The sequence below is a fragment of the Protopterus annectens genome, chromosome 3.part0 (assembly GCF_019279795.1).
Source record: "Protopterus annectens isolate FY-2018-M chromosome 3.part0, PAN1.0, whole genome shotgun sequence".
NCBI lineage: Eukaryota > Metazoa > Chordata > Ceratodontiformes > Protopteridae > Protopterus > Protopterus annectens.
In genome coordinates, this window is record NC_056731.1 from 143,762,670 (window position 1) to 143,779,083 (window position 16,414).

Below are 16,414 nucleotides of genomic sequence, written 5' to 3' on the forward strand. Positions count from 1 at the left end.
ACCCTAACAGACCACTCAAGGAGTCAGCTTGGCAGCTCTTTCTCATCAAGACAGTAAGCCATTGTGAAGGCGTTGATTGATGATGAAGTCCGGCTGGTAGAAGACGTAGCTTGATTTGATTTGAGGAGATCCAGATGTACAAGTGGACTCAGACTAAGGAGGCAAAGAAACCCACCATCTATTTCTTTCTTTTTTGGGTCTATGAGACAGGAAATTAATAACAGAAAACAAAACAAACACAAAAATCAGGGATACAAATTATGATTGTGTGCATTGGCTAAATGTGTTATTTTCACCAGTGTAGGAGCCCTATATGCCTTGGTCCAGGTACAATCAGAAGCATGCTGCTTCTCAGGTAAGCTAATTGCTTTCTTTTTTATGTCCCGAAGATGGCATAAGGCCCATCATTTCCAGGTTTACTTATTCACACAGCTGTCAACACTGAACATTCATCAAGTTTGTAGCAAGTTATTCTGTTTTTGTTGATTTGTTGAAGGATGGAGTGCATAATTAACATTAACTGATGTTATAGTTGTGTCTCTTACATTTCTATAATAGTCTAAGTAATGTTTGTTTGTTTCTTGAGTGTGCATTTATCTTAATGCAAGCCAGAGCTGCTATTTCTTTGAATGTGCGAAGGAAAAATAATAGTAACCTTGTTCATTTTTTTTTCAGAAAAGTAGGCAATGATATAGTTATTGTCCAGGAGACAAACGTAGCTAGTAGACACTGTCTTTAATACCCAAACTCACTTGTGGGCTCACCTGTAGCATGACAACCTTTCTATAACATCTAAAAGAGTAATAATAATTTGCATTGGACAACTTAAGATGGAGTCGGGTGTGGGTTAAAAAGGATAGTAACGGTGGGTGGGTGTTGGTCAAAAGGTTTCCCTCAACAGGGTAATTGAAACTGGGGTTTGTTTATTGCCGTAAACATGATGATCCAGTATTTTTAGGTATGCTTTTAGAATTATAATCATAATTTGATTTTGATGGGGGGTATTATCATGGGTATGGACTTGAATTTAGATTGCTCCTTTCCTTGGAGGGTTCATGCAAAGCCTATGTGATCATTAAGAAGTACGTGATTGCAGTTGTAGCGGGGTATGCAAGAGAATGCTGCATTATAAATTTATTTTAAAAAATATTAACAATGTTTTATTATTTATTATTTGTTGATTTATTATTTAAACATTTATTTTAAAATGTATTTTTTGTATTACAAATTTGAAACCCCAAGGAGAGCCTCTGAGTCACTTAGACTGCAGGTTGCTGTTGAAAGTTTATGCAGTATGTGGGATGCCAAGATGCTGCAGGTTATCAGTTATCCAGCCTCAGATCCCAAGATGGTACAGTTAGAGTTATCCATGGAGGGTGCATTACCTCATTTTAAAAAGAAATGGGTAGTAGATTACTTGATTTTGCAAGATCCTGACACTAGCAGAGAGTTTCTAGAAGGGACTTAGTTTGCCTCTAAGCTTATATCTACCTGGTGGGAGATCTACAAGTTGGCTGTTAGGGATGTACGTAAATCTGGCTACAGGGACAAAGGAAAAATAACTAGAAATAAACAAAGTTAAATCTATACTTCTGGATGCCGAAAATCTCAGAGCCACTGTTTGTTTTAGGAGAGTGACTTTGTAGGTGTGGACCCTCAAAGATATATCAGGTGTGATCCTGGCGGATCACTTGTGGCAGAGGCAGATGGCAGTGATTATTTCAGGTATTAAAGTTCAACACTCTCAACGCATTGCCAAGTTAGAAAGTACCACCCCCCCCTTCCAAAAACAAGAAACTACACAAGAACAACAAATATTGAATAGCACTTTTTTCTAAACTAGAAACTCTAGCTGTACCACCTTAGCAATGCATGCTCACTCTAAGACTGCTTCTGACCTTAACCCTAAACCTACACCTTACCATAAAAAATGATTTTTGTAACACTTCTGAATGTTTTAGTAAGATTTTGGTTTAAAGATTATAAAAGGAAATGTTCTTTTTTTGTGATATTTTGTAAGTTTGTTTTTTTAGCTGTTTCATATTCTGAATGTTTGATATATTTTTGTTGATCTTACATGTTCAACACTTTAACATTTATCATTCATACTGTAATGACATATATATATATATATATATATATATATATATATATATATATATATATATATATATATATATATACACAATGGATGTGTATCTTATTAGGGTTGCAAATTGTGAGTATGCTATTACTGTTGTTTATTGTGAAGTACATTGCATGTTGCTTTTGTATTGTAATTCAATTGTTGTGGCTCTGTTTTTGCAAAAAAAAAAAAAAGACAGAGAAAGAGAGAGAGAGTGCCTTATATATAGTTGTAAACTGAGGGAAGACTTCACAATCTAAAAAAGTCACACGGATCACCTGGTGGATAGAACACACCAGTACAAGACTGTTATACTTTGGCCATCTTTACTGAAATCAGTCTGCATAATTGATTATGGCTGATTGGTCAGTACCAAGTGACGTGCAATACTCTTGCCAAAGTTATATTTGATCCTCTGAGTAGTGTTATAATGTGTTAAAATTTTAGAGGTGACATTTCATACTTATAAAGAATGAATTTGAGCATTCTATATGAGACTAATGCTGCTTGTAATGATGACTTGGGAAAGTACACGACATTAAAAAGAATAGTTTGGTATTTTTTTTTTATATGCAATACATTAGCTGATTGTACTCCATTAAATAATTTTGATATTTTTTTGTTCACCACTCTTATCTAAACAGCAGTAGTCTGGCTGGCACGTCCTTTACTTGTATGTATGTATATATGTATGTATGTATGTACTGAGCTTAGAGGAGGCCTACACTGGTTGCAGGAGAATCTTGTGCCATAAATAGAAGCTGGATTTCTGAAGAAGGTAGAATAATGCTTTATAGTAATCCTTAAGCACACACTGGAATCATGAAGACTTAAATTGTTATGGATGTTATTGGAGGTGTAAATGTGATCTGATATTGGAGAAGTTACGGAAAACACCTGATTTTAGTGAGAAAGAAAGAAAACGGACTATGTTAACAACTGATACATTAAATAGTGCAATGCAGAGGATATCAGGCAGTAGTCTAATTTGTGTGGCTTGGTGTGATGATTGTGCCATACAAGATAATGTAATATACAGGAAGGCAAGATTGTAGTTTGGAAGTAACTAGAAAAGCTATAGATATTGGAGAGGTCAGATGCAATGTAAAATGCAAAAAAACTGTCTGTAATGGATTCAACCTAGAAAATGTGACAGTGACAGGAATTATATCAGTACACAAAAAAAGAGTATGTATTGAGAAAGCTGACAAATAGAGTAACAGACAAAGCAGGTTGGTAATATTAGTTCGGCAGAATGCATAATATACCTTAAGTGGGAAGCAACCTAGCCATATATTTGACAAGCACAAAACAGCAATGTTTCTGGAGTATATATTATCCTTCCAACCCCATGTTTTTTAAACTGTAGTATGGTAATAGAATTTATATGGCTGGCTATTTAATCATTTAGAATTGTTTGTTTTTCTGCACATGGCTATATATGGAAATGGATTATATTTTGTGAGAAAGGCAATTACCACTATTGCATTTGATGTTCTGTATAGTAAATGATTAAAAATGGGTACAGCTTCCTAATTAATTAAGCCTATCGATCAGCTTCATTGTTTGTACTCAGTAGGGCTGGTATACTTAGCTTACTTCTGATGTAAAGTATGCACAAATGAATCATCTTAAACAACCTGCTGTCTGGGCATACTCTAGACTCCGGAAATAAAGTTCTTTTGCATGAAATATATGTATGTATTTGTTATACATCTTTCTAGGCAGCAGTTTTATACATTCAGCTAATGCTAGGGTTAGAATTGCAGACCTACTCTCTGTTACCCTACTGTTACTAATGTATTTCCTGTTGCCTGCATATACTGTTTTCCTTCTTTTCAATTAAACTGCCATTATCACTTTATATTGACCCCATTAATAAGTGTAGTGCTGTGTACAGAAGACAACATATATACAGCTATACAGGCGTATTATCTGATCTACAGTTCATGTCTTACCTGCTCATGGTAAACAGCTGGATGCTAAAATCACTGTATGTATGCACATTTCAACTAGTGAGTATATACCTGCTTGTTGTATTAATACAGGAAAAATGCAGTTCCAAAGAAAATGTATTTTCATTAACCCAAAAGCTCTTAAAAATATGAAGTTTATATAACTGCAACGGTTGCATTGCTTGACATAAGACATTTCTTGCATATTATTCAATGTCTAAAAATATTCTCTGAATTAATACATTTAAGTATGGAACATTACAATTTGGTCTAAACTGAAATGATCTTTTACGAATGTAGTCACGTCCCTCTTTTGTGCAATGTTTTTTACAAATAATTATAGATCCCAATGTCTCAAAGAAAGGTTGTCATTGTAGGTTTGCAGTGGTTAAAACCATGTCCTTAAATAAGTGCAGATAGAATTTTCAGAAATTCTTGCTTGTTTCTTTGTATTGCATTTTATTTAAACCCTTTGTGCTAAATTTTTTCATCTTTATAATCTTTAAAATTGCTCTTCTGATTAGATGAACATGAGAAAAATGTAACTGTATATTTGGAAATAGGTATATTTTTATATATTGTAAGTCACTGATTTGTAGAATGTATTTAATGCAGATGATGCATTCTTGAGATTTCTAAATACAGAGTTTATTAAGAAATGACATGCTGAAAAAGTTTTAATGTAATTTTACTGTATGCATGTATTTATACAGTCCAAGGAAAAGAAGTGTGAGAATGCCCTGCAACCAACTCAAATGCTGTCTTCCTACACAACGACTGTATTACCACAAACAACAACAAGATTCCAGGCTTTAACAACTTCCAAAGAGAGCAGGACTTCAAGACCTCCAACAAGTTTACCGACAGAAGGTAGGCACATCTTGTTAGAAACCTGCTATAGGCATGTTTATCAGATATCATTTGTTTTGTGTCATAATAAGGACAGGGACAAATGCTACACCTCACTGCAGCTGTTCAGCTGCAATGTGCATAACTGTTTAGAAATATGCTCAGGTATGTTCCACTTTAAATAAGAAAGTGTATTTGAAGAGAATGTAACATTTCCATCTGCAATGGAATGTGCAGAAGAAAATGATTGTGCACATTCCCACCCCCTTTAAATAACCACATGATACATTCATGACATGTGACAGGCTGCTTTTCTAGTCTAAAGTAATAAGTTGTGCAAGTAGCTTTAGTTGTAATGCTAGTTGTACTGTTTATATTGCACTATGTTCACACGGTCCACCATTTTATGTTGGTAAAAACTGAGCATAGACTGAACAAATGCTTATTTAAACACCTCAGAAGTATTAGGAAAGGCAACAACACCAACGCATTATTTAAGCACTCCCTATATGCAAAGATTTTTAAAAGATTTTATTTTACACTTGACGTAGTAGACAAGTGATGTAGGGTAGGGACAGGGAGGCTTGGTTATTAAACAACTGCACTGGCAGATTTTACTGAGTACTCAAGTCCTGCTTGGTCTGAAAAATAATTTCTTTGTTAAACCTATCATAAAAACAAGGCATCATAGACTAATCAAGTAACGTCATGAATTTTTGTTTTGTTTTCTTTGTTTGTTTGTTTTAATTGGGTGACTATGCTGTTTAATTTCATGCTGATGAATTCTTTCTAAAGCACTAAATCAATTGTGGTTTTCCTTACATTTCCAGTGGACAGTTTCTGGTTTTGTAGAATATGGATTCTTGAACACCTTTGTTTTTTCTATGGATTTTTATGAGTTTGTTTGTTTGTCTGTTTGTATGTCACAGCAACTACATTTTATGTTTCATCTTTACATTTAGTTAAACGTTTTTTTACAAAGCTCCGTGAATAATCCATGTTAGGCAGTTTACTTTTTGGTGATTGAAGTACATTTGCTTGCATTTTTTGTCTGTAGTGTTTCTGACAACTGTGACGCCCGTGCCCTGGCCTAGCAATTAAGGAGCCTCAATCCTCACCATTAACACCAGTGAGGGGTGTCTTATATAAGAGGAAATGATAACAAATGCACACAGTAAAGTGCAATTTCCCTTAAGAGTACACAGAGATCACAGTCAGTCCGGGGCTGGTCACTCCCTAGCTCTTGAGGTCCCCAATAAAACTCCCCTCTGGCACAGCTATAGGATCCAGATCTCAGCCAGCTGGGCAAGCTAAAACTTCCAGCATCCTCTCTGTCCAACCAGTGCTTCATGCCCTGCCCAAGTAGCTGACACACACACACACACACACACACACACACACACACACACACACACACACACACACACACACACACACACACACACATACTTTGAGATAAGAGTTTATACAACCACACAGACACTCCTGGGGAAGGCTGGCACAGGATGTTCTTCGTGTTTCACTGTTGCAGTCATTACATTTGGGTTATCTGCTTGCAGGTTTCCCTCAGTCAGCCTGATTTTCAAAGTCTTGGGTCCTGCCTCAGTTGCTGTGTCATCTTCCATGATGTCAGGTAGTCAGGGGTATAAAGCATGCAGCCATTGCCATTACATCAGTCTTTCTTGCCGTGTGGTGCCCCAAACAGAAGCAGTCTGCAAGTGCCGGTCGGCCGACTCCAGAAATTTTTGTTTTCGAGTTTCAGATCCGAAGTCTTCAACTTAGTTAAATACCCTGTTGGGGATCCTTTTTCTGGCTCTAAACCGATGTCAGTAAAAGTTAACAATTGTATTTCTTGTGGAAAGCAAATACCTCATAAAGATTTTCATTCATACTGCATTCCTTGCTTAGGCCCAGACCACGACGTACCTCACTGTCAGTTTTGTGCCTTATTCAAACCTCAAACTATTCATCGTCAGTTCATTTTCGCATCTAAATATTTTGGTACTCGGTTCAATTATCCAGAAATGACTTTGGTAAACCACCCGACTACCAGCATTCGCAGCCCCTGATACCCGCTACTTCAGATTCGCAGGTCTCTACTAAGATCCATTCGGAGTCCAGTATGCCGCGAGATGCTTCTTCGACTGTGGAACCTGTGGATGTCTCTACCATGGAAGGGTCTGGAGCCGCTGTGCAGGTACCGGCTTCTGAGGGTGTATTCTGGCCTACTGACTTGCATATTAAACCAACACCATCTTCTTCTTCTTCAAGGCCTAAAACTCGATCCATGCCTAGAAAACCAATGCCTAGACTGCATTGTCAGACCCCTATCACTAAAAAACAAATGATAAGAATGGCTGAAGACCTAATTACTCTAATCAGGGAAAGCCACCCTTCTCCCTCTAAGAGACCTAGAATTGATTTTCCTTCTGATTCTTCTGATCAGGACTCCAAAATTTCTGTTTTCTCTGATGACCAAGAGTTCTACCTATGAGGATTCTGATGCAGAGGACTCCATTCCCTCTGATTCCCCTCCAGAGGATTTCTCTTTTGGTGAAACCTTGCATACTCTTAGGGAGCATTTCCGCTGGGAAAGCCAGGATTACTCTGACTCCAAAAAGAGGCTTAGGGAATTCTTACTCCTACCTCAACACAGGCCTTTAGCTATCCCTCCTGTTCTGGACAATGTAGATGATGCCTTCTCGGAATCTAGCCTGGCCCCTGACTCTTTACCTCTGGCTCCCAGAAAACCTGACAGGTATTATAGAGTACCTGACTCTCATAAGTTCCTCTTTAAGAATCCTACTGCGGATCCTGAGACCATTTCCCAGGGACCCAAAGGCATTAAGGCTGCTACTGCCAAAAATCCTACTCCCTCTGATAGAGATTCCAGGGCCCTGGACAGATGAGGTAAGAGGGTATATACTTCTGCAACTTTGACCATTAGGGCCTTAAACTGCCAGTTTCATATGTTAAAGTATCAACAGCATATTATTGGATTGCTTAAACTGAAAATGATGTTGATTCCTGACTGTGCAGAAAATAAAGAATTACAGGATTTAATGCATTCTGCTGAGCAAGTTGGAAAACATACTTTGCAATGTGGTTTTGATTCATTAGAGGCATCTTGCAGAGCTGCTGTCACTGGGTTTGTACTTAGAAGACATGCTTGGCTTTAGGAGCAGTCTTTGCCAGATCATGTTAAAGCTAAATTACTGGATGCGCTCTTAAACCAAGACCGCCTTTTTGGCAACAAAGCAGAAGTACTTAAAAAGATGGAGGAAAAAGCTAAAGCTATGCAAACTGTTAAAGATTTCCTGCAAGTACAGCCTCCCAGATTTAGTGGTCACTGACCCTCTAAGAATTGGTCCTTTGCTGCCTCTTCCCGGCCTTTTCAGTCCAAACCCAGAACCAGCAGAACACCCAGGCTTCAGTCCCATGGTACTCACAGACCTAAGCAGTGGGGGGCTCCCACTTTGAAAGCTGGGAGTAGTAAGACACCCCCCCTATGATAAACTGTCACAATGACTTAACTTTAAACCTTCCAAGCCCTGCTCAACTGACTGTTCCTTTAGGGGGAAAGATCGCCCTGATTGCAAAAAACTGGGAACTCAGTACCCAAGACAAATGGGTTTTAAATATAGCTTCCCAAGGATAAAGATTTCACTTCCACTCCTTACCAACCGTAAACGGTTGGCCAGACTTACCCCAAAATCAGTGGGCAGAGGCTCAAAAGCAAGTTCTCTCTCAGCTAAGCATCAGGGCTATTCAACCTGTCCCAGAAGAAGAATAGGGGCAAGGTTTCTATTCAAAAATTTTCCTGGTACCCAGAAAAGACAATTCTTGGTATCCTATCCTGGACCTGTCTATCCTAAACACCTTTTTCATAATCCCAAAATTCAAAATGCTAACTCTTCATCAGCTGCTTCCCATGCTAGGCAAAAATGCCTGGTTGGCAACATTGGATTTAAAGGAAGCCTACCTGCACATCCCAATAAGGGAATCTTGCAGAATATACCTATGCTTCAGAGCAGGCTACATGCACTATCAGTTCTCTGCACTGCCCTTCGGATTATCTACTGCACCCAGGGTATTCACAAAGTGCCTAGCTCCAGTCATTGCATTTTGCAGGCAAAGAAATATTCAAATATTCCCATACCTGGACGATTGCCTAATTCAGGCAATAAGCCAGGACATACTATTAAACCATCTGGCATTTGTAAAGAAATTACTAACGTCTCTGGGGTACACCATAAACGAAAAGAAATCGCATCTAGTACCCTGCCAACAAATTGTATTCCTGTGAGCAAGCTTGAATGCAACTTCACAGATGGCCATCTCATGCCAGAGAAACAAGTTCACTTGACAGCCTACTTCAAAAAACTGGCCACAAAGACCCAGCTATCTGCAATGATAATACTGCAAGCCCTGAGGTTCATGGCCTCTTGCTTTCTACTAATTCCATGTGCAAGACTGCATGTGAGGAAATTACAATGGTATCTAAAAAACCTATGGTGTCAACATTCTCAGGACCTAGAATCAATGATTCCTATCATACCTTGTCTAAAGATAGAGTTCCTTTGGTGGGAAGAGGCCTGCCACCAAAACAAGGGACTGCCATTCACTCTACCCCCTGCCACCCAAACCCTAACAACAGAAGCATCAGACTATGCATGGGGGGCTCACTTGGCAGGGCAGTGCATTCAGGGCAAATGGAACCCAAGTCAAATGCATCTGCATATCAATCAAAAAGAAATGGTAGCTGTACAGAATGCTCTGACAGCCTTCAAGGACCACATTCTTCCATGACAATTATGGTTAAAGACGGACAACACCACTGTTATGTGGTAGATAAACAACCAGGGGGGAACCCACTCATATCCTCTCTGCAGACTAGCCGTGGATCTGTGGAACACAGCCGTGAGCTACCAAGTGCGCCTACAAGCTCAGTTCCTGCCAGGCAAGCTAAATACACTGGCAAATGACCTAAGCAGAAATCTCATGGACCCATACAAGTGGAAACTGGATCCAAAGATATTCAACATTTTGAGAAACAAATGGGGGGGTGCCCAGAGATAGACCTGTTTACCTCCCCTCAGATCTACAAATTGGACAAATTATGCACAAGGACTCCCCACAGACAAGCTTGGGAAGTGGATGCCCTGTCCTTCACGTGGAAAAATCTATCAGTTTATGCCTTCCCCTCTTTGCCTCTCCTCTCCAAAGTGCTATTAAAGATCAAACAGGACAAATGAAGGACAGTACTTATTGCACCAGACTGGCCATGCCAACACTGGTACCCCCTCTTGCTCAGTGTGTCACGTCTGGAACCATGGCACCTGCCTCAGACCCCTGCCCTGCTGTCCCAGCAGGAGGGCCAGATTCTGCACCCTCAGCTTCAAACCCTGAGCCTTGCAGCCTGGTTAATTTCATGATCTCTCTGTTACCATCCCTCAGTAAGCAAGTTATGGATGTTATTCTGGAGGCAAGGAGGCATAGTACTAGAAAATCCTGTGCTGAAAAATGGAAAAGATTCTGTTCCTGGAACCAAACACAGGGGATAGACACAACAGTGCCCAATTTACCACACATTCTTCAATACTTAACTGAGATGCTTCACAAGGGGCTTTTCTTTTCTTCCATCAAAATTCATGCCTCGGCCATTTCAGCTCATAATACAGAGCCAGCCTTCTTCTCTCATCCACTGCTGAAGCAATTCCTCAGAGGGGCCAAAAACTTAAGACCACCCAGGAGAGCCCCTACTCCAGCCAGGGACTTTAACTTTTTATTGGAAAAGCTCACTCTACCTCCCTTTGGAAAAGCTCACTCTACCTCCTTTTGAGCCAGCTGCAAATGCAGAGTTGAAATTCCTTTCTTGGAAAACAGCCTTCCTTCTAACAATCACTTCAGCAAGAAGGGTGTCTGAATTACAGACCCTCATGGCAGTGGAGCCTTTCATCATCTTTCATGCGGACAGGTTGTCCCTCAGGACCAATCCCTCCTTTATACCCAAGGTGGTACCAGTGTGGCCCTTAATCAGTCCATTCATTTGCCAACCTTCTTTTCTAATCCACAGAACAAAGGGGAATGAATACTGCACTCCTTGGATGTGCACAGACAACTTAGATTTTACTTGGGCAGGACTAAGCTTCTCAGGAAATCTGAACAGCTGCTGGTTGCATTTGCTGCAGGGGCAGAGGGGAAGGCCATTTCAAAGCAAACCATTTCTAAGTGGATAGGCCATTGCATTTATTTCTGCTATAAGCACCATGGAAAACCTACCCCACAGGAGATAAGACCACATTCAACCAGGGATGCATCTACCTCTACAGCCTTTCTCAGAGGTGTCCCTGCCAGGGACATCCTAGAAGCTGCTACCTGGAGTTCTGTACATACATTCACCAAGCATTACCACTTGCCAGTTTTTTTTTCTAAATCCGGAGCTGGTTTTGCCACTGCAGTCTTGCAGGGCCTTATAGCTGGTCCTAATGCTATCTAATTGCCTCCTCCCTTCCTTAGCTTTGGGAATCTACCCAGATGTGATTACTGCAAAAGTGAAATATGAAGAACATAGTACAGTTGTGTACACTTACCATAAATGTAGATTCAAGAGTGTATTCACTGTTGCAGTCCTGGTTACCCTCCCTCCAGCCCCCTGACTTCTATTGACTATACCTCTATTCTTGCTTAAAATGCTTAAAGCTTTCTGGTGTATTTGCTTTTATGTTGGAGGTGTAACTGTGTGTATATATATATATATATATATATATATATATATATATATATATATATATATATATATATATATATATATATATAAAATTGCTTCCCATTATGGGGCACCTGACATCTGGGACAAGAAAAACTGATGTAATGGTGTCGGCTGCATGCTTTATACCCCTGACTACCTGACGTCATGGAAGATAAGACAGCAACCGACGCAGGACCCATGATTTTGATAATCAGGCTGACTGAGGGCTACCTGCAAACAGATAACCCAAATGTAATGACTGCAACAGTGAATACACTCGAACATCTACATTTATGGTAAGTGTACACAACTGTACTTTCTCCAGCTGTGCCCCTTTTACCCAGACTATACAGTAGAAATCACTGCCACCACCCAGCTAATATTTATCAACTACTCAAAGGCCCTTAAAAGGGTGTCCAATTATTACTGTGCAATATTATCATTCAATTGGTAGTATAACTAAACAGTCCAGCCTTATTACAGTGACTTGGTACAGTAATCACTATAAATATGCAATGTACTCTAGAGCTTAAATTATCTCTACACAAAACAGCCACAGTTGAAAGGTTTTGAAACATTTAATAATAAATAATAAAAACACAAGACAATACTTCTTACTACACAGTGCTAGTCAAGAGTCCAGATATCACAGAGAAATAAAATAATTCAGTAGTACAGTTCTGGCATCACAGAAAAACATTTAGTCTAATCTTTCTAGTTTCTAGCTATTTCTAAGAGAAAACACACATCTAAGATAACTTACATATAGAAACAGGCAGAGTGCTGATGAGTTGGATGGTCAAGACAAAAATGCTTAATGGTCTCTGATTCTCTCTGTTTTTAAAATCACATTCCTGGTTCCCTTTACATCATTCTTCACACTTCCCTGGGTTCCCAGGCTAACAGAAACTACATTTACATTCTTAACATCTCCTTTTGTTATCTTGCAGCTGGTCAGGAAGCATTTGCATGTTTAACTCTAACAATTTAGCTCTTGGTTAAAGCAATAGAAAGAATGTCTTCACCTAGACTGACTGGAGACGACTTTAAATCAAACGGTCACAACATGCTTTACTTGGTCAGCATTCTGCCAGCAGAGTGTACTGTTGTTGCATTTTTTTGCAGTTCCACATCTAACAGCAGTTTCCATTTAAGACAACAAGCCTGTGGTTCACATTAATATTTTCAAATGATAGAATTATCTATAAAATTCTATCTGGCTAGGCTTCACAAGAACATACATGAATAGTACTCTGCATACATTGTCCTTAACATATGGTGGATGACAGCTTTTAAAATTTAAGGGTCCAATACATTCGGCTTCTTTCTTGCTCATCTTGCTCTCAAGCCAATCAGTTTGTAATTTTATATAGCCATTAGCATTTAATGAATACCTGCTATGCAACTGTTATAGTTTTATAAGTTATTTTTAATGATCCATATCATTTTTGTAAAGTAAAAATATATTATGGATGCCATTTTATAGAATAATAAAATAAATAATTGGTTAATTTGATTGATACAGAGCCATAACAATATACTTCTTGACATTATTTTAAGTGTGTTCATATGATGCTTTCTTCCTTATGTGCCAAAAATGCATCTGGGTGTGCTTTTATGTGTGTGTGTATACACACACACACACACACACAAATGTATATATATATATATATATATATATATATATATATATATATATATATATATATATGTATACACACACACACACACACACACACACACACACACACACACACACACACACACATATGAATGTGTATATATCTAGATAGATACGGTCACACACCTACACGTACATACATTTATATAAAAGTTATTATTTTAGTCGAGTGTCATTAAGTAAACAAAACAAATAGTGGTCAGTTGTGTGAAACAACTACATTACTAGAGTTGGGAAATAGTCCATTACAAAAAACGACCAGGTGCCAAGAACAATAGTCCATTACTCTAGCATTGTGCAATCTCAGAGTTAGATCATAAAGCAGTAGGGGTGTCAGGGTGTAGGGATCATATGGTTATATGACACTGAATTGCAGGTTCACTTTTCTAACACAGAAATCAGGTGATGTAATTACTGAAACTTCATTTGACTGAGGGTTCAGTTGATTGAAAAGTATTTTCATCTTTATAGTGAAAATTGTAAAAAAGTCTATAAGTGGTACTTTTGGTGTCCTTTTTGATTTTGGGAGTTGTAAATGAAGTAATTTAAAAGATTTTTTTGTGGGTTGGTGATGTGGACAAGTCATGTTGTCCTTCCAGATACTTATATATTTGTGCTTATGCATCAGCTCTGCTTCTCACTGTATGTGTGTAACTCTGTTTTTATTCCTCTTCCAATTAACCCAGAGCATTGGCAAATGACTTGTTCAGAGATGCACAGCAGGTAAACAGAGCCTGAGGGAATTAAAATCTGGACTACAGGAAGTAGCTCAGTAACATCTAGTTGCTTTAATCTTCTATACTAACTACCAATATCTGCTGTTGTGAGTTCAGCAGAAAGTCAAGAAAAATGACAGCTGGAGAAGCTCAGGCAACAAACACAATTAGTTAACAAAGATATAGCACAAGGTATCTGAAAATTTCCCACAAGTAACTGATTCTTCCAGTCTTGAAACAAAAAAGTTGATATAATGGCTAAGGTGCTTAACTCACAAGTACAAGGTTTAAGGTTTAATTCTTAATATGACATGCTTAAAATTGCCCACAAAGACAGCTAGCCTAGCACTTGCCTGTGAACACCATCACACATTTTAGCCTTATTTGTCCATATTTATAATTTCCAAATAACATAGCTGTTCCCAGTCAAACATAAATAGCAAGCACATTGAATATATTGATAGTGTATTTGACTATTTTGTGTATTTTGCCCAATGCAAAGTGTCATGTATACTAGTCTAGATCTCCAAGTGGTCTAATCTCCAAACTCTGGACCCATTCCAGTTCAGATTCATTAAAGGTAGTTCATGTCTTTTAAAAATGGTCACCAAGCTTCTGGACGAGGGAAAGACCATACATACTGCCTGTCTTGACCTAGCCAAGGCATATGACACAATCTCCTACTGCAGGTATATAGAGAAACTCTCTGGCTCACCAACAGCACACATACTGTCAAAGTGGATGACTTCACCTTTAGAAAAAGACCAGTCACCAGTGGTATACCAGAAGGTTCTGTCATGGGCCTCTTACTGTTCAGAATTTATTTTTTAGAAGTCCAGACAAACTTGGACAGTCTGTGGCTGATCAGTTTAATTGATGATTACAAATTGGGAGCAATCATTGAGTCCCCAGATGATGATGGAATAACGCAGACAAATGATTGGTGCCAAAGCTACAGATTAAAGCTAAATGTAAAAAATGCATTATTATTCCCTTTGGGAAATACATCCCTGCTAATTACATCATAGATAGCACCCCCTTAAGTGTAGACCCAGTGGTACATGATCTGGGTACTCAGGTCGATAGCAATTTGAACTTTGACCACCATGTATCCACCATAGTAAGGAAATCCTTCTGTGTGGCACACCTTATAAGTAAAGGCATCACATCTAGATCTAAGGATGTTATAATTCTATTATAGGAAAAAACTAATTCCAGGAATCAGAAATGCAGAGTACGAGACCAAAACCAATTTATTAAAAGTCCACAAAGCTTTTGGGAAAAGACCCTTCTTCACTGTGCTCAGATAAAACCATACAATCAAACCAACATTTAAATACACACAATAATCTGACACAGCCTAATCAAAAATCTCAATCAAACAATTATCTTAAAAGAGCAAATATTTTCAGTCAAATTCTCAAAATTATAAAAAGTAATAACAATATAACATATCATTAATGATAAAAATGCATGAGGAATGTAAAAGAAACATTATTTCAACATAATTTGCTTTTGCTTAAGAATGTGTCTGATGCTAACAGATGTATTTAAACCAGGTGCATGATCTGCATCTAGGCACACTAGCCACTCATATTCACAAACTTGAAGGTGGTTATTCAAATCACCACCTCACTTATTCTTATGCCTGATGTCAATAACTCTACATAAAAACCTATGAGCTATATTCTTCTCAATTATATGTTTAGCAACTGCATTGCTAGTTACTCATCTATGTATTTTTGATTTATGTTCAACAATTCTGTCTTTCAATTTCCTTGTACTTTTCTCACTATAAAAAGCAGAGCATTTAACACAGTTAGCTAAATATACTATATTAGATGTACTACATGTTGCACGACAATTAAATATACATTTCCTATTAGTTGTGGGGCATATAAACTCATTGCTTCTCATAATATCACTGCAGCATCTACAACTAAGACAAGGAAATGTACCAGGTTTAGATGTTCGAGTAGATAGACAAGAAGCTAAATCTTTATAACAAAGTCTATGTTTTAAACTAACACATTTCCTATAAGCAAAAGTGGGTTTCTCACCTACTATAATAGCAACCTTGGGCATAGCTGTAAGAATCCCCCAATTTCTTAAGATGTTCTTAGCACCCATAAATCTCATGTGTATGTACTAGTATAGAGCATATGACACTGCCTAGCATCTCCACTGTTACTGGAAGTAGTCACATGACAATCTGTGAAGAACGGCTGTGCTACAAAATCTCTATTAATTAAAATCTCATTTTTCACATTATGTAACATACTATCTTTGTAACCTTGTTGTTTAAATTCCTTACTCATCTTATTGAACTCATCACTA

The 16,414-nt window shown here is 38.2% G+C and overlaps 1 protein-coding gene across 2 annotated transcripts in view; it reads left to right on the plus strand.

The window, feature by feature from the left end:
• Nucleotides 1–16,414, plus strand: part of PLXDC2 (plexin domain containing 2) — a 3,345,655-nt gene that overhangs the window by 2,775,537 nt on the left and 553,704 nt on the right. For both annotated transcript variants that reach the window (XM_044064643.1, XM_044064642.1), the window contains exon 11: nucleotides 4,794–4,950. In XM_044064643.1, coding sequence (XP_043920578.1) covers nucleotides 4,794–4,950 — 157 coding nt within the window. The remainder of the gene's footprint in view (nucleotides 1–4,793; nucleotides 4,951–16,414) is intronic.